The sequence below is a fragment of the Pipistrellus hanaki genome, assembly GCF_964339955.1.
Source record: "Pipistrellus hanaki genome assembly, chromosome: 17".
Lineage (NCBI taxonomy): Eukaryota > Metazoa > Chordata > Mammalia > Chiroptera > Vespertilionidae > Pipistrellus > Pipistrellus hanaki.
This window is the reverse complement of record NC_140519.1, coordinates 22,288,926-22,308,726: the sequence shown is the minus strand read 5'-3', so window position 1 is coordinate 22,308,726 and position 19,801 is coordinate 22,288,926. Positions and strand designations below refer to the sequence as shown.

At 37.9% G+C, this 19,801-nt stretch overlaps 1 protein-coding gene across 1 annotated transcript in view; it reads left to right on the top strand.

Moving 5' to 3' along the window:
- Positions 1-19,801, top strand: part of RAB2A (RAB2A, member RAS oncogene family) — a 65,805-nt gene that overhangs the window by 29,893 nt on the left and 16,111 nt on the right. The window contains exons 4-6 of the mRNA XM_084865096.1: positions 5,207-5,289; positions 5,707-5,799; positions 13,618-13,729. Of these exons, the coding sequence (XP_084721222.1) occupies positions 5,207-5,289; positions 5,707-5,799; positions 13,618-13,729 (288 nt within the window). The remainder of the gene's footprint in view (positions 1-5,206; positions 5,290-5,706; positions 5,800-13,617; positions 13,730-19,801) is intronic.

The window sequence follows — 19,801 nt, the reverse complement described above, 5'->3', positions numbered from 1 at the left end:
TGGGAGCGGCCAGGCCCGGAGCAGCCGGGTCTGGTGCGGCCAGGCCCGGAGCAGCAGCTGCCAGGCTGGGAGCAGCCAGGCCCGGAGCAGCCGGGTCTGGTGTGGCCAGGCCCGGAGCAGCGGCTGCCAGGCTGGGATCGGCCAGGCCCAGAGCAACAGCTGCCAGGCTGGGAGCGGCCAGGCCCAGAGCAACAGCTGCCAGGCTGGGAGCGGCCAGGCCCGGAGCAGCCGGGTCGGGTGCGGCCAGGCCCAGAGCAGCGGCTGCCAGGCTGGGAGCGGCCAGGCCCGGAGCAGCTGGGTCTGGTGCGGCCAGGCCTGGAGCAGCGGCTGCCAGGCTAGGAGCGGCCAGGCCCGGAGCAGCAGCTGCCAGGCTGGGAGCAGCCAGGCCCGGAGCAGCCGGGTCTGGTGTGGCCAGGCCCGGAGCAGCGGCTGCCAGGCTGGGATCGGCCAGGCCCAGAGCAACAGCTGCCAGGCTTGGAGCGGCCAGGCCCGGAGCAGCCGGGTCTGGTGTGGCCTGGCCCGGAGCAGCGGCTGCCAGGCTGGGAGCGGCCAGGCCCGGAGCGGCCGGGACCGGAACAACCGGGCCCAGAGCAGCCGGGTCGGGTGCGGCCAGGCCTGTAGCAGCAACAGCCAAATCCAGAGCAACTAGGTCGGGAGTGGCAGTGACCAGACCTGGAGCAGCTGGTTGTGGAACGAACCAGAGCAACAGAGGCCAGGCCCGGAGCAGCCAGGCCCGAAACAGCTCGCTCCTCGCCTGTCCCTGCCCACGGCTGCCTCTCAGACATGGCTGGAAACTTTTGCCGGAACTTGAGGGTCTGCTGAATCAAGTGATGAAGGCTTAGATCTGGATGTGTTGAGTTAGTATAACGCTGGGGTGTTGATCTGTGAGTGCCTTGGGTGGGGCCTGGAGGATGCTGGTTGACCTATTTGGAAATGTCTTTTGTGTGAAGTGTATCATTGGGCATGTGGAGGTATTATTGATATGAGAAAATGCTAAGTAACAGATTTACTATCTGAAAAGGGATTTACTATCGGGGAAAGGGAGGGAGGAAGAGACTGAACATAAACTGTGCACCTATGGATGAGGACAATGGGGGATGGGGAGGGGGCAGAGGGTGGGGTGGGAACCTGGTGGAGGGGGGAAGAAATGAGGAACCTTTGTAATAATATGAACAATAAAGATTGATTAATAAAAAAAAAAAAAAAGAAAGTTTACTAAGCAGTAGCTTAATGAGAGTAAAGTTGTATGTTATAGAAGTAATAGGAGAGGAAGAAGAGTTAAATTGCATTATCAACAGAAAGACTCAGACACATGGAGAATCCAGTTTGGGGGAATCTTTATGTGGCAGTGGAAGTAAATTTTAAAGGTATGGGGAAACTAATCAGGTTGATTTGACTTAGCAATCCTCATGAAAAAAATGAAGGTCTATAAGGGTTCTTTTTCACAAATGTTTTAGGACTCTGATTTTAATCCTAAGCATTACTAAAAATGGAACTTACCCTTTATCTCTCAAAGCCGATTTACTCTATTATACTTTGTGGATATCTGGGTATCTTTGCTGATGTTTTACAGAAGTCAACAGCTGTATTGTCCACTCTGACCACAAGGTTTTTCTGATGCAATTCACTTACCTAGTCATCCTCATCTCATTAAATACCTTTTTCTCTACATCCTTAACTTATATTAGGAATCCCTTACTACAGAGAATTCTATATCCTGTTCTGTTTCAAGCTTCTAAAATCTCTTTAACCAAACACTTTATTGTGAAGGGGTTAAAAAAAAATAACATCACGCCCCCTAGCTGGTGTGCATGTGGACCGAAGGGTCCTGGGTTTGGTTCCAGTCAAGGCCACATCCCCAAGTTTCCGGCTTGTTCCCCAATAGGGGCATATAGGAGGCAGATGATCAATGATTCTCTCTCATCATTGATGTTCCTATCTCTCTCTCTCTCTTCCTCTCCCTTCCTCTCTGAAATCAATAAAAATATTTTTTTTAAAATAGCATATCTAGCGGGCTTCGGTGTCAACATGACCAAGTCCAAGAACCACACCATGCACAACCAGTCCTGAAAGAAAATGGTATCAAGAAACCCTGACCACAAAGATAATCTCTTAAGAGTGTAGACCCCAAGTTCCTAAGGAACAAGTACAATAAGAAGGGCCTGAAGAAGATGCAGGCCAACACCAAGGCCATGAGTGCACTTGCCAAGGTTATCAAAGCCCTAGTAAAGCCCAAGATCCCAGCAGCCGCAAGCTCAGCCAGTTTACCTACATTGCTCACCCTAAGCCTGGAAAATGTGCTCGTGCCGCATTGCTAAGGGTCTCAGGCTCTGCCACCCAAAGTCCAAAGACAAGGCTCAAACCTAGCGCCAGGCTGCTGCTGCAGCACAGGCTCCAGCACAGACTGCCAAAGATGCCCAGGCCCCTACAAAGGCTCCACAGTATAGGCCTCTGTCTGTCAGTGTGAGGACAGAGGATTGGTGTGACACCTGGGCTGCTGTCTGCTTGGAGCTGTTGTCCCCCTGTGTACATTTATTGTGCAGATAAATCTAAGGCGGGGGGGGGGGAGTCTATTTCCTAAGTTGGCATTCTTTTTCATTTAAAATACTATATGTCAATCACAGTTTGGACAAGGTTATGTAAGTGCTTTTTAAAAAACTAGATTACTTTACTATTGGACTAGCTTTATGCAGTTAGCTGTTATTTGTTTATAGTTGGACTAGAGGACCGACCGGTGCACAAAATTTGGGCACTCAGGGGTAGGGTCTCTCAGCCCGGCCTGCACCCTCTTGCAGTCCGGGACCCCTTGCTTCTTACCTCCCATCTGCAGCAGAGGTGGGAGAGGCTCCTGCCACTACCACTGCACTCACCAGCCGTGAGCCCGGCTTCTGGCTGAGCGGTGCTCCCCCAGTGGGAGCGCACTGACCTCCAGGGGGCAGCTCCTGCATTGAGCATCTGCCCCCTGATGGTCAGTGTGCGTCATAGTGACCAATCATTCTGCTGTTTGGTCGATTTGCATATTAGAGTTTTATTATATAGGATAAGCCATAGTAAAACACTTATTTGAGCAAAATGTTTTTCGGTTACTAGTGCCATTAACTAGGCCAGAGTGTAGGGTGTTTTCCTACAAGTCAGCTTTCAAGAATTTGAAAACTTTCCTGAATACTGGTCTTTGCTTTTATGTAATTAGAGATTTTTAAGATACATTCGACATTCATAGTCCTCACTTGGAATATGTGAGGGGTTTTAATTGCATTTTGTTTGATTTTTATAATGGTGGGCAAAGTCCAGATTCAGTGGATTCAGTATAAGGTGTGTATATGTTATTTCCATATTGCAATATGTTTGTTTTGGTAAAATAGAGAGGAAAGGGAATGGTATGTAGTTTTAGTTCTGTAGTGGTGTTCCTCTAGTAGCAAATTTATTTTAGCTCATCCCACAGAGTGTTCCAGCAATATTGTTTTAAAGGACTTTCACCTTACACAGTGTTTAGATGTGACAGATACAAGAGCTCTAAAACTGATTTTTATTTTAAACTAATAAAATATTTATCTTTTTTGTATTATTTACCACAGACTTGGTATATATAATTCATGGTGAAATGAGTCTCTTAAAAATCTAGGCCTTAGTTTTTCCATGCTAAACAATTAAAGGAGAAATTCCCATAATGCTTGCAATTTTGAACTTGATTTGGGAAGGTCTTTTTTAAAAGATACATCCCAATAAATTATATTAACATAATTGTAATTAATTTAATGCTTCCAACTAGTAACATATAGTATTTTTACCTCAATCTATGTGAATTGAGATGGCTAATTTTAAAGCCCTCTTATATGTGGCTTTCTCAGTATCTAACTTAGCGTGACATTATTCTAAGTGCCAGAATTGCTCATGAGTTACCTAGAGAGGTCTAATCTTTAGTTTCCACATACAAGTTATTTTACTGAATCTTAGCATGTTATAATTTACTGGCATGTATACTAATTTAGGTGGAATGCACTATGACAACAGGATTCATTCTGTCACTCAACAGGCTTTGTCTGAATGTTGGGTGCCAGATCGGGGCTGGGCACTGGGTGTGGGGGCATGGGAAGGAGGGAGGGTGGTGGGAGGGCCAAGAAGAACAAGGCATTATAGAGTATTGAGGGTTAGAACAGGGAAGAACTTGAGCTGTGTGCTTACTGAGAGTAAGAAGGGCTTAATATTTGCATTAGAAGATCAGAATTCAGAACATGCAAACATAAATATGTTTCAAGAAGTTAGTAGGTTTTGAATACAAAAAATTGTGAAAACTGGCTTTATGTTTACTTAATTTACATATTTTTCTCAAAGGTAGAAGTGATTAAAAATGAAAAAATATTTTTATAAGAACTGTCTCAATTTTAATCTTAAAGGAAATAGGCATATCCTTTACCATTCTTTCTTGAAAATTAGAACATTAGTGCCACCAGTAAAAGAGAAATTAACTAATTTTGCATAATCTCTGACGTCTGTTTTCACAAGTGGATATAAAGATGGCTTTTACATCCTGTTGCCTTTTGACAGCATTATATATCAAATACAGAGAAAATTGATTAAGTGTGGAGAAAAATTATATAAATTAAATTCAGAACCATTTTCTGTTTTTCATAATAAAATGATTGCTCAAAGAATTCCATCTGATGACTGTTGAAAGCTCACTGCAGTTTGTGATATAACTGATAAAATCTGCATCCTTGGCCTTCCAACAACCTTTATACCAGCAGATGGTGGGCGTAAAGATGTCATTCATCATTTATTTACAATGGACTTTATTTATTCTAGTGTCAACAGCTGCCCCAGGGAGTGGGTTATTGAATTCAAATGTGAGGCTCTGGGTTATTTGCTTCCTTTCAAATTTGTCTTCAGAGCTTAGTTGCTAGGAGTCCATTCTGTGCTCTAATAATGATTCATGTATTGTGAAGCCATTCAGTAAATTGGGTTGTCAGGGATTGCCAAAAGAGGTTTAGAGGTCTTGGGGGTAGGGAGGTTGCATGTGCATCTGGTTGTCTGGTTGACTTGAGCAATAGTAGTAGTATGTGACTTTTTCCCAAGATTGGTGAAGCTAGGTTTCCTTCTCTTCCTTTATGCACTCATTCCCTACCTGCCCATATTCTACACATGAATAATAAGGAAATGAAGAGGACAATTTATTAAAGGAAATTCTCAACCTTTTCTTTTCTCACAGGCAGGGCAAGAATCCTTTCGTTCCATCACGAGGTCATATTACAGAGGTGCAGCGGGGGCTTTACTAGTATATGACATTACAAGGTGAGAACTTAGAAAATTTTCAGTTCAGTGGTCAATGCAAAGAATTTTTCTAAATAAATGTCGTTACCAGTAATAAAAGTATAGCTTTGCCTTTATGCTCTAGCTATTTGCCTTTAAACTTGTATGTCTTAAAAGAAATATAAATTTACTACAGAAATTTGTAACTAAATTATTTTCATATATGAAAAAGTACCCCCAGGTTGATCAATTTGGTAATATTAATTATATATTGAAATTTAATAAAGTGCTATTACGTTTAATTTCTAAACTGAACTGTAATCACTGGATTTTAAATCCAAATATGTACTTGAAACCTGTTGTCATTACATAAGTGGATGTTATCTTTAATAAGTGTTCATTGTACACTGTGAGGGGAAATCCTTTGACAATAGTAATAAAATTATCATTTATGTTTAGGAGAGATACATTCAACCACTTGACAACCTGGTTAGAAGATGCCCGCCAGCATTCCAATTCCAACATGGTCATTATGCTTATTGGAAATAAAAGGTAAAGGGGATAATTTAAAGCTTTTTAAAATTAATTAAGAAGACTGTGGATAGTTGTTTATGTGATGCACTGTTGAAGTACATTTGTCCAAATGTAAGTTAATGGTTTCTGAAATTATAAAATTTTGAAAAGCCTAAGATTTTTTTTTAAATTAAAATTAGGTGACATTGTTTAATAGTATATAAGTTTCAAGTTTTTATGCTACATGATCTGGATATTGCATTGTGTGCCCACCACCCAATGTCATATCATCTCTCGTCACCATATATTTGGCCCCATTTACTCTTTACTATCCCTATCCCAACTCCCTTCCCTCTGGTAACCACTATCTATTGTCTGTGTATATGAATTTTAGTTTTATATTCCACATATGAGTGAAATAATTTGGTTTTTAAAATACAGAAAATAAACTTGGTTGGAAATTACTATTTCAAGTAGTCTTTTGTTCTTAAAATCCCGAAACACTTAAAATTGTTTAGTAGATATTACATTAGTACTTTTGAACTTACCTCTAAGGCTTTATTTTAGTGTCATATTAATGTTTTTTTCTTCCAAACTTTATATTTCTAGGGAGCATTATCTGCAACAAATGTCCTTTTGCTTTACATTTAAAAAGATAGTACATGGGAAAATGTTCTTTCCCGTAGTTTCTGTAAATTTGTACGAGTGTGGGAAAGTTACCACTAATTTTAGTACAGAATGAAATTAGTATTTTCTGAAATGCTAGACATAGTTCATTCATTCTTTAGGTTTATAAAATAGTGTTAAAAGATAATGTTTTTAGAAAGGTAAAATCATGATTCTTAAATGATAATGAACACATCAAAGCTTTTATTTATCTCATTCATTAATAAAGGGAACCAGTAAGATTTTTAAAGTTTATTTAAAAGAGAACACAGAGTGCAATATTTATAATCAAATAAGGAATGCCTACATGAATTTACAGATGGATAAAAAAACTGAACAATATCCATAGGATGATAATTATATTTCAAGAGGCTCAGTCTACATTTCTACGAACCACATTATTTGCAATATTATCTGCTTTACAGAAGTTATTTTCTATCTTTTGCAATCTTTGAGAATTTGTGGGATGCAGTAAAAGCAGTGCTTACAGGGAGATTATAGTAATTAAATACATTAGGAAAATGTTTCAAATCAATAACCTAAACTTTCACTTTAAGACTAAAAACTAAAACAATAAGAGAAAATTAAACCTAAGGTAAGGGAAAAAAGGTGGTAATAAGAAAATCAATGAAACCAAAAGTTAGTTCTTGAGAAGATAAATAAAATAATATTGATCATGGAAAAAGACACATTACCAATATCAGGAACTGCTTATCTTCTACAGATACCACTACAGATACTTCAGATATTATAGGGATAAGAGAATATTGTAAACAAAATCAACAGATTGGGGAGATGTTGGTCAAAGGGTACAAACCTATAATTAAACAATGAATGAGTTCTGGAGATCTAAGCACAGCATTGTGATTGTGGTTACCAATTACATACTTCAAAGATCCTAAGAGACTAGATCTTAAATGTTCTTAACGCAACATGAAATAATTGTGTGACATGGTGGAGGTGTTAGTTAATGTTATGTTGGTAATCATATTGTTATGTAAATTATCAAATCAATAAGATCGTACAACTTAAACTTACATGGATTATATGTCAGTTATATCCCAATCAAAAATAAATTATTCCTAAATAATTAAAAACTATTTTCTTCATAGTTATTTGGTTCCTCAATTCAAGGCTATAGTTACTTTAGTCTTCCTAAAATTCCTATATTAGGTGACTGCAACTTTAGAGTTCTTAAGAAAAAATAAATAAACCTAAATAAATAGAGAGACTGTGGCGTGGATAGAAAACTAAATATTTTTAAGATTTATTTAAAGACTCATTGTAATCCTAAGATTCATCAGACTTTTTTTTTAGGAGGTAGAAATAGACAAGCTGGTTTTCATTTTATTTTTTGTTATTCCTCACCGAAGGATATTTTCCCATTGATTTTTAGAGAGAGTGGAAGGGAGAGGGAGAGACAGAGAGAGAGAAACATTGATGTGAGGTACACATCAATTGGTTGCCTCTGGCACATGCCCCGACTAGGTTTGGGGGAGGAGCCTGCAACTAAGATAAGTGCCCTTAACAGGAATTGTCCCAGGACCCTTCAGTCCATGGGCCAATGCACTATCCACTGAGCCAAACTGATTTTTAAATTTATATGAAAATAAAATTTGGAGGATTCACTAATACTGATTTCAAGATTTATTATGCTACTATGATCAGTCTGATAATGGCATACATAGACAAATCAGTAGAACAGAGGGAGAGGTCCAGATATAGATCCATACATATATGGTCATATCGTTTTTTTACTAAGATGCTAATGTAGTTTAGTGGGGGAAAGGATAATTAATCTTTTCATCAAATGGCGGTGTAATAGTTAAATAGCTATGTGCCAAAAATGAACACTGGACCCTTATCTAACACCATATATAAAAATTAAGTCATAGACCTAAATGTAAGAACTAAAAATATAAAATATTCCAGAAGAAAACAAAATCTTAGGGTCTCCAGTATTGTGAAACATTTCTTAAATAGGACAGAAAAAAGGCATAAGAGGGGGAAAATAAATTATACTTCAACAAAATTTAAAATTTCTCTTCAAAGATAGTTACAAAAATGAAAAGGCAAGCTACCAGCTAAGATAAAATATATGTGGAACATATATCTGACAAAAGATTGGAATTTAGAATAAATGTAGAATTCTCCTAATTTGTTAATGAAAAGACAACCCAGTTTTTAAAAAGATCTAAACTAGCACTTCACCAAAGAAGACATACAGATGATGGCAAGTAAGCACATGAAAAATATTTTACACTACTAATTGTGAGGGAAATGCAGATGAAAACCTCAATGATATATTATTGCACACTCACTGAAATGGCTAAAATTAAGAAGATTGACATAGTAATTGTTGGCAAAGATGTAAAGCACTGAAACTCATATACAGCTAATGGGAGTATAAAGTGACATAGCTTTTTAAACAATTTGATAGTTCCCTTACAAAGTAAACATGCATCTGCCATATCACGTAGCCCCGTGGTCGGCAAACTGAGGCTTGCGAGCCACATGTGGCTCTTTGGCTTCTTGAGTGTGGCTCTTCCACAAAATACCACGGCCTGGGCGAGTCTATTTTGAAGAAGTGGCATTAGAAGAAGTTTAAGTTTTAAAAATTTGGCTCTCAGAAGTAATTTCAATCGTTGTTCTGTTGATATTTGGCTCTGTTGACTCATGAGTTTGCCAACCACTGACCTAGCCATTTCACTCCTAGGTTTTTACCCAATATACACGTTTCATGGGTTTACACAAAAAAATTATACTCAAGTTTTTCATAGCAGCTTTATTTGTAACAGCCCAAAACTGGAAACAACCCACATTTTAATTTACTGGTGAATGAATAAAGCCATACAAAGAATACCACATAGTAATGAAGAATGAGCTATTGGTATGTACAACAAAATAGATGAATCTCAAAATGATTATGCTGAGTAAAAAACACAGACAGAAAAGAAGACCTAGTGTGTGATCCTATTTATATATATTCTAGAAAATGCAGACTAATCTATAGTGGCAGAAAGCAGATCATTAGTTGCCAAAGGTACAGGTGGAAGGGAGAATATTATTACAGTGGAGTATGAGGAAACATTGGGGAAGCTGATGGCTTCACAGACATACACATGTCAAACTATATTAAAGGTAGTTTCCTTTATGTCAGTTATGCTGTTAAAAAGATAACAAATAACAGTATACTGTATAGATTTGATTATAGAAAGTATTGTTTTAATAGAAATCTAGGTTTGCTGTTAAAAGAAAATATCTATTTAAGCAATACTTCCATTGTAAAAGGCTAATTTTTTATTTTGTAACCTGATGTATTTATTATCTTGGCTTTCACTCAGGGGCTTTCTTTTTTATCCTTTATTCATTTAAGTCGTCTCACTAAACCATTTAAAAGTAAGATTGTTGGAAGGAAGTTTTAGTCTTTGTAATATGGAAGTATTTATACTGTCATTCAGTGGTGATGTATGAAATAATAAGAGGAGAATATTTGGAGAGGAAAAGGAATTTTTATATATTTATCTCCAGTGTTTTCCTGTGTCTGAAACTTGATGGGTGGCTTAAGTTAGGTTGCTGCCTATGATGAGCTTATAGTATATACAAGAGGTGTTTCTAATGTCTATAGATGGGTGGCCCATACAATTAGGGATATAGTAGCTATGGAAAGTCATTTTAAGAAAGAAGCCAGAAGAAAGTAAAAAAGAATGTATGACATGCAAAGAGTGAATGAGAGTGAGCAGAGATAAATGAGGTGATTATTATTAGATGAGATGAACTGGGGTAGACATGGAAACAGGGAATAAGCAATTTTTGAATTAGATGCATTAAGCACTAGGGAGCCAATGAAGAGATTTGAGAAGGGCAGTGACCTAGTCAGAGTGACTGATAACATTGATTTTTCTTACTTTGGCATTTTAAATTGGTTATACAATAAATAGAAAGCAAAATCTACAAAGATAAAAGTTTTTAATAGCTAAAGGATTAGCATACAAATCTTAAAACAAAAAGTGGGCATAGTAAGAGAATGATTTAGGAAAGAAAGATTTAAGTAATGAAAAGCAACTTAAATGGGACTAATGGGGATGAAAAGTCAAAGACGACAACATGATTTTATGCCTGGAAAACTGAGGAATTGACCAAAGTAGGATGATAAAACGGAAGAAGACCATGAATAGTTAAGTGTCGCTTCCTCTTTGAACAATTCTTCAAACATCTAGGTTCTTAACCCTCTTTGCTAAGATAACATTTCAAAAGGCAAACATAATCAGATACTGATATGGGAATAACTTTAAATATTCCCATAATAAGAGATTGTTTCAGTAAAACATGGCATATGCATAAAGTGGAGAAAGGGGTAGTAAGAAAAAGGTATTTTCCTGAAGGTTTTGTGTAATTCAAAGCTAATTTTCCTTTAAGAATGATTGTCAGATAAATGAGCTGAATTCAGAAGCATGTATCCCCATCCCCTGTCACTTCTTCCCCACCCCCAAACTTTTCATTCCTGCTAGAGCAGCGGTCGCCAACTGGTGGTCCTCGGACCACCGGTGGTCCGTGAGGTCCAAAAGGTTGGCAAACACTGTACTAGAGTATGAGTGCAGGGGGAGTTGGATTTTTGTCTATTTTGTTGACTAATTTGTTCTTGGATCCAGGTAGAGTCTTGACTCACAGGAGACCCTCAGATTATAGTTGGATAAATATCCTTGCCTAATTAATGCTAAAATAGTTTGCCTGTTTTTTAAGTTCTCATCTTGCCATTAATATTTTATAGTACGGTCACTTTTATATTTGCTATTACCTTTATAGTATCTTATATCACACCTTCCAACATTTCAGGTGGGGTGTGTGTGTGAGAGAGAGAGAGAAGAGAGAGACTTAAAACAACACAAGTTTGTAATCTGACAGTTGTGGAGGTCAGAAGTCTGAAATGAATTTTATGGGGCTAAAATCAAGGTGTCAGAAAAGCTGTTTCTCTCTGGAGATAGGGGAAATCCATTTGTTGTCCCAGCTACTAAGGGCTGCCTACATTCCTCTGCTTAGAGCTGCATCACTTCCCTCTCAGCTTCCATCAACACATTGTCTTCTTCCATGTCTGATTTTTATGAGTGTTTTATCAGCACTTGTTAAACTGAATGAATGCTTAGATGGCATTTAATAAATCATGAAACATTTCTAGAGTGTAACAACTTGTGAAGGTTACAAAATAGTCACCAGAATCACCCACAGAAGTTTCAATTACAGAAAGGAGGTGACTGATAACAGCAACTTTGTAAACCTAATGACAGCTTACCAGTCAGCCAGCTTTGAGGTTATGAAGTTCCTGCTGAATTTTGTAAAGCTGAAACACTGACATTGCTTAACATTAGGTGAATGAGACTTTAACATCTTTGTTTTGTTTGTATTATTCCTAACTTTTGCAGTGCAGATTTGCATAAAATATACTGCCATCTTTACTGTGTACCAGTAAAAATAATATTGTAAAAGACTGCAAAAATGACATGGGAAAATGATCCACGGTATAGTCAATGGGAAAAAAGCAAATTACGATGAATAATGATTACGAGTATATTCCGGTAGGAAAAAACAAAATGAGTTATATAGAATTATATTCACCAAGATGTTAATTACTTGGGGAAAGTAAATTATGGCTAATTTTTTTCTTTGTATTTTCCCTTATTTGACAAAAGTTCTTCAATATAATTGGTTATCAGAAAAGGTAATCATTAAAAAATGTTTTAATGATGCAGTATAAGTACAGCACAGTGGTCTGGATGGAATCACCCTACTAGCTTCTCCTAGAGTGTGAGCTTGGATCTATGCCAATGGAGAATTAAAAATGAATTGTTTCATTCATTCAATAGAATATAATACAGCAGTAAAAAATTAAGAAACTAGACCTATATATATTATGTATATAAATCTGAAAAACATAATATTGACCAAAATTAGTAAGTTGTAGAATGATAACTACATCTAAAATTTTTTTAAAAAATGTAAAAACAAAAACAAAAAATCCTTCTTTACATGAGTATAAATATAAAGGTACCCTGAGAATGAAAATGCCAAATATAGAGTGCTGGTTACCTTTGAGGTAAGAGAGAAGAGAATAAGATCAGGAACAGATAGGCACATGGGAGGCATTGAGCTGTATAACTACATTTTATTTTATTTTATTTTATTTTATTTCTCAACAGAAAAACTGATATAAACCCATCATAATACTGTGTCAAGGCTAAATGGATATTATATTATTCTCTATACTTTTCTGTGTGCTTAAAATACTTTGTAATAGTGAAGTTTCAAAATTTTTACAGTAGAACACACTTGAAATTAGACTGTTACTTTCCCTCTCTGCCTTACTAATACAGTTCCAGGATGATAAAAATGAATACCATGCTCTTGTCCCAGATTTCTAGCTTAGACTTTTGTTTCTCTTTTTCTATTAACAGCTTTATTGGGAATTAAGCCAACTTGGATTAATAATCTAATTAATATATGCCGAAACCTGTTTGGCTCAATGGATAGAGCGTCGGCTTGGGGACTCAAGGGTCCCAGGTTCGATTCCAGTCAAGGGCATGTACCTTGGTTGCGGGCATATCCCCAGTAGGGGGTGTGCAAGGGGCAGCTGATCGATGACTCTCTCTCGTCGATGTTTCTAGCTCTCTATCTCTCTCCCTCTCTGTACAAAATCAATAAAATATATATTTTTTAAAAATAATCTAATTAATATATATTCTTTGGATTTTATTAAGCAATTTCCTTTAGCTCCTGAGAATGTGTGACTTATTTTTAATCACATTCATAGGAAGTCAGTCTGGCTGAAGGATGAAGAAACTAGTGTAGTTCTGTTCTCTCAATTTATTGCTTGAGTAAAATGGTTCCTTCTTTGGGAATCCACTATACTCAAAGGCAGGGTGTTGGGCTAGATGTTTCCTTTAGGTTTCTCTTAGTTTTGGCATTATAGGCTGTAATTCAGAATCTTCTGTTTGATTATTAGTTTTTTGAAACTAGGCAGTGTTTCTAAGCACTGTGACCCTCATAATACTCAGCATAATTCAATTGCGTATTATGTATTTAAAATTAATTGAAAGAATCTTTAGTACAACTTTGAAACTCTTGGTACAGTTTCTACAGATGCCTCTATTTGTTCTGTGATCATTAATAACATGATGCTTTCTTTCCTGTGTTTAGTGATTTAGAATCTAGAAGAGAAGTAAAAAAAGAAGAAGGTGAAGCTTTTGCACGAGAACATGGACTTATCTTCATGGAAACTTCTGCTAAGACTGCTTCCAATGTAGAAGAGGTAAGTAGGTCCTTTTAAATGTTTATTATCTTTTTACTTCATACACTTGTTTTATATACTTAAATATTTATTAGTATATCTTCCATAAGCTTTTAATCACTGATAGTCTTTGAATATCATAAAGTGGAAAAATTTCTTTCTTTGAAATGCCTTGTAACATTCATCTTAGATCAGACTCTTGACTTATATTCTGAGCCTTCTCTTAAAGCCAAAATGCTTTAACACATCTTTGTATATACATTTTCCCTAAAATCTTTTTTTTATGTTGCATGAGAGGGAGGAAAAGGGACACTAATGAAGTTTGGAAATGTTTCAAGATGCTGAACATTTATAGCTTATTTATAGTCACTTTTGATTAAATAGGTAAAGTATTATTGCAGTATAATATTATACAAAGCATGGGAATTCTGCCATCTTTAGTAGATAAAATTTGCAGTATCTCAGTTATTTCCATTAATCATCTTGAACTTTTGGAAGTTATCTGAACACATTATGTTCCTTTATGCTGTATATGTCTGCATATGATGTTAATATAGTGTACATAGATGAGTAGACAGTTAATCCTCTATAAGGTATATATATTGTTACATTATAGTTTAGAAAAAGTCAGAATGAAGCTAAAAATAAGTAGCTTGCCTAGAATAATGCTGTAGTTCTACTTTTTGGGTAAGACTCTTAACATATTGCAGACCAGTAGTTTTATTGCTAGCTTTACCCAGTGGCCAGATAAGTTTCCATTGAACGAGTACAAAAAATGTTTTACATAAACGTTAAAGGCATACTTTAAAATTAAATGCCCATTGCATTTTGAAGTTATTTATTACATGTTCTTACAAGCTAATATCTTTTTAAGATATGATTGGCCACAAGCCTTAGAACAGAAAGCATGAGAATTCTCCGGATTGGTCCCCAATGTGTTAAAACAACTGCCAGAAGGGATTCTAGAAAACAAATGATTAGAGAATCTCATTGTTCTAAGGATAGTAGAGGATGAGGTCATAGGCAGCACTTAGCACTGTGCCTTAAACGTAGTAACCAGTGAGTAAATATTTATTAAGAATGATACTTGGAGTTCTTCTAATTAACCCATGAACCCAGAAATTGACTATAGTAATAAAACAGCATTGGTATTCACTGAAGAATTCTTTCTTAGGTAAGATATTATACTATCTATACTTGATTATAGATAAATGCTCTTGGTTGTCCTTATTGCATTTCCCATAAGCACCAACTAATGCTTTACCTGTTATTGCCAATAATTTCAGCTTGATAACATACAAGAGCAATGTCTCACTTCATACAGCAAATCCAGAGAGAAATATGTTCCATCACTTTGTTAACTTATAATAAACATGTAAACCTACCTGCTTCAGAAAGGGACTCCTTTATTACAGGTGTTGTATTTGAAATCATAGGGCCAACGTGTTATGGGAGTTTCAAGAAATATGAAACATGTCCTTATTGATTATTAACTATGGATTTTCTTGTTGATTTTGCAAACCACACAGAAAATTGTGTGCATTTTAATATAGTACCATACTATAAAGTCAGATAACAAGATGTCAACTACCTATAATAAAGCATAATATACAAATTGAACAGCGGACCAGCTGGCCGGCCAACCATGCCATGACACCCATTGGCATCATGCCAACCAAGGCAGGTGCAATGCAATTGGTTAGGGGCCCGGCCATCACCCCATGATCGCCTCACAGAGGTAGGCCCAGGCTACCTGGCTGTCAGTGGCACTGCAGCAGGTGGGTGGGGTCTCCTGGACTGTGAGAGGGTGTAGGCCAGGCTGAAGGGGGGACCCCCCTTGAGTGCACAGATCTCATGCATCGGGCCTCTAGTTGGAAAGTAATCCTAGATTTCTACTTCTATCTCTAATGCCTTTGTGTTCATTTCTCTTACTCTTAACAAGTAATAAGATGTGTTTATTTATAAGTAGCAAATTACTGTTGTGATTTAAATAAAATACAGGTATCTCCTCCACTTTCAAAAGTTCCCAATGCACCACTTTGCTTTATTGTACTAATGTAAGTCATTGGTGAAAATAAAGTGACATAATGTGGACTTTCAAGAAAGTAGAGGATGATTCTCTTCACTTTGTGCCATTTCAGCTTCGGAAAGGTTTCATAGGAACACTGTACTTCAGTTAGTGATGGAAACCTGGGTATTCCACTAATGTTTTGGCAACACTTGTTACAAACATTCCATATCTATGGTTAATAATAAAAATAATTGTTTAAGCCGAAACCGGTTTGGCTCAGCAGTAGAGCGTCGGTCTGTGGACTGGAAAATCCCAGGTTCGATTCCGGTCAAGGGCATGTACATTGGTTGCAGGCACATCCCCAGTAGGGAGTGTGCAAGAAGCAGCTGGTTGATGTTGCTCTCTCATTGACGTTTCTGGCTCTCTATCTCTCCCTTCCTCTCTGTAAAACAATCAATAAAATATATATATTTTTTAAATTGTTTAAATTTTATCTGAGCAGGAGGAATTCCTCATTCTCATGAGAGAACAGCATTTTATTTATTCATTAAATTATTTTGCCTCAGAAGCTAAGAATTTAAGAAATAATCTTTTTAATTTTTTTCTTTAATATATTTTTATTGATTTCAGAGAGGAAGGGAGAATGGGGGAAGAGAGAAACATCAATGATCAGAGAGAATCATTGATCGGCTGCCTCCTGCATTTCCCCCATTGGGGATGGAGCCCACATTCCAGGTATGTGCCCTGACTGGAAACAAACCATGACCTCCTGTTTCATAGGTCGACGCTCAACCACTGAGCCACACATTGGGCAGAAATAATCTTTATAAATCTATTTTTAAAGGAATCATTGACAAGCATCCAACATAATAAAAGAATAATATGCAAATTAACCATCACTCTGTTCCACAAGCCATGCCCACAAGCCAATCAGAGCAAGTATGCAAATAAACCCAACCAAGATAGCTACAGCCACATACAGCAGGAGGAGGGCGTTTCTCCAGCAACGGAGGAAGCCAAGCTTTCCACCTGCCCTTGCTGGCTTAGGCCTCCACTCAAGGCTACAAAGTTTCAATTATAGAAGGTAAACAAATCCACACAGAAACAGTTGCCGCCAGAGTGAGCAGGAGGCTTGGCTCTGCTCCAGGCTACAAAGTTTGAGTTGTAGAAAGTAAATATATCCCAGATACCAGGGTCTCTGATTGGGTCGCTGCGAGGCGTGGCAGACCTGCAAACCACCACAGGCCCCTCGCTCAGGCCCCAAGGGCACCCCCACTCTGATCCGGGACACCCTTCAGGGCAAACCAACTGGTCCCTACCCATGCAGCAGGCCTCTGTCCTATCTAATAAAAGAGTGATATGCAGATTGACCATCACTCCAGCACACAATATGGCTGCCCCCATGTGGTCAAATATCCTGCCCCTATCTGGACACAAGATGGCCAGCAGGGGAGGGCAGGGAAGGGACCAGGTCTGCAAGGGAGGGCAGTTGTGGGTGATCAGGCAAGTAGGGGAGTGCAGTTGGGAGGCACCAGGTCTGCAAGGGAGGGCAGTTGAAGGCAATCCAACCCTGCAGGGGAGGGCAGTTAGGGGTGACCAGGCCGGCAGAGGAGGGAAGTTGGGGCAAACGGGTTGGCAGGGGAACAGTTAGACATCAATCAGGCTGGCATGGGAGTGGTTAGGGGTGATCAGGCTGGCAGGCAGAAGCGGTTAGGGGCAATCAGGAAGGCAGGCAGGCGAGCAGTTGGGAGCCAGCAGTCCTGGATTGTGAGAGTGATGTCTCAGATTGGAGAAAGTGCAGACTGGGCTGTGGGACAACACCCCTCCCCCTGCCTTCATGCACGAATTTTGTGCACCGGGCCTCTAGTTACATAATAAAGTCATCCCTGAAATTTTACCTAAAAGCTTAAAATATTTTATGATAAAGTGTTAAGAAGATGGTGGGCATTATATGTACTATACAAAAGGGTGAAAACAAACCTGAATCTCCTTACACAATTTAGGAACTGATTGAACTTGAAAATAGTAACCAGAGACTTCTGCATCTGGAAAGATGGAATAGACTTACTTTCACCTGTTTCTCCTGCTAAGTACAACTAAAATTTTAAACACTCTATACAAAAAAATTATAAGAAGACTTTGAAAGATGGAGGGAAGAAAGGTGACCAGTTAGAGACCTTGTTACTTGAGAAATGAGACAGCAGTGATTTCCCTTGGTTTTCTTTTTGCCTCATCTGTCTCAGATTGCGTGCCAGAGAATCTGATGATCTAGGAAGGCTAACAGGTACAGAGGAGCGGAAAGCTTATTCGGTAGCCAAAGGACCAGGAAAGGCACTGCCTAGCAAGACAGAAAGCTTTTAAGAAAAGCAGTATACTGCCCAGCTGGCTGGCTGGCTCAGTGGTTGATTGTCGACCTCTGAGCCAAGAGGTCAGGGTTCGATTCCGGGTCAGGCACATGCTCGGGATCCCCAATAGGGGCGTGCATGAGGCAGCCAATCAATGATTCTCTCTCCCTTTCTTTCTGAAGTCAATAAAAATATATTTTTTTTAAAAAAGGAATACCATTCTACAGCCAAACAGAAAAAAAAATGAGTACTGCTTCCACTATCAACTAACTGTAATGATGTTCTTCCATGCTCATCATTTCCCTGTGGGAGCAATGTCAGAGCAAGGCGTGTAAAGTATAGATTTAAAAAGACCCAGAGGCTAATGAAACAGTACTCCAAATGTCAAGTTTTCAATAAAAAGTCGCTTTTCTCAGCTAGAATCAGGAAGATCTCAAACTAAATGAAAAAGAAAAAAAAAATGTAAACAGATGCCAACAGGAAGATGACAGATGTTAGAATTATCTGACAAAGATTTTGTTTTTAGACAACCATTATGAGTGCCTCAACAAACAATTAGAAGCTTGTTTGAGCTAGCCGGTTTGGCTCAGTGGATAGAGCATCAGCCTGTGGACTGAAGGGTCCTGGGTTTGATTTTAGTCAAGAGCACATGCAAAGGTTGCACACTTGATCCCCAGTGGGGGTCCTGCAGGAGGCAGCCGATCCATGATTCTCTCTCATCATGGATGTTTCTCTCTCTCCCTTTCTCTCTGCAATCAATAAAATATATTTATATATATGTGTATATATATATATATATATTTAAAAAAAAAAAAAAAAAAAACTTGCTTGAAACACATAAAAAAAAAAAAAAAAAAAATACAAGGTAGAAGAACCAGATAGAAATTTTAAAACTGGAAGATATAATAACAAATTAAAAACTTGATGGATGAGATCAGCAAAATGAAAGGTATGGCTCAGTAGAGAGTGTCTGCCTGCAGAATGAAGGGTCCTGGGTTCGATTCTCGTCAAGGGCACGTGCCTGGATTACAGGCTCAATCCCCAGTAAGGGACATTCAAGAGGCAGCTGATCAGTGATTCTCATCATTGATCTTTTTATCTCTCTCCCTCTTCCTTCCTCTCTGAAACCAATAAAAACATTTTTTCTTAAAGAAAGAAACAGAGGAAAGAAATAGTGAACTCGATGATAGAAACGACTCAATCTAACTACAGAGAGAAAATAGATGGAAAAATTTACAGTTATCAGAAATCTAGAAAGAGGAGAGAAAGAAGTTTCTGAGAAAGAAGTCAAAGAAATAATGATTGTGGTAAGTTTTATGTATACAACTTAATACCTGGAGCAACTTAAAATATTCAGTGAGATAAACTAAAAAAACAATAGATAAATCAGTATAGAATTCTTAAAAATGTTCAGTTATTCCTCAGAAAGGCAGGGAGGAAAAACAAAAAAATAGCAAATAAAAATAAAATGGCCTTAATAATTACATGATATATAAATGATCTAACTACAACAACCAAAGAGAGAGATTGGCAAAGAGGATTAAAAAACATGGTGTCTGCAAGAAACTCACTTCAAATATAAACAGTATAGGCAAGTTGGAAATTAAATGATGGGAAAAGACATATCTACACAATAATCAAAAGAAAGCAGGAGTGGCTCTAGTTGAATAATATAAAGTAGACTTAAGAGCAAAGAAAATAGCCAGAGATATTGATAGTAAGACATGTAATAAAAAG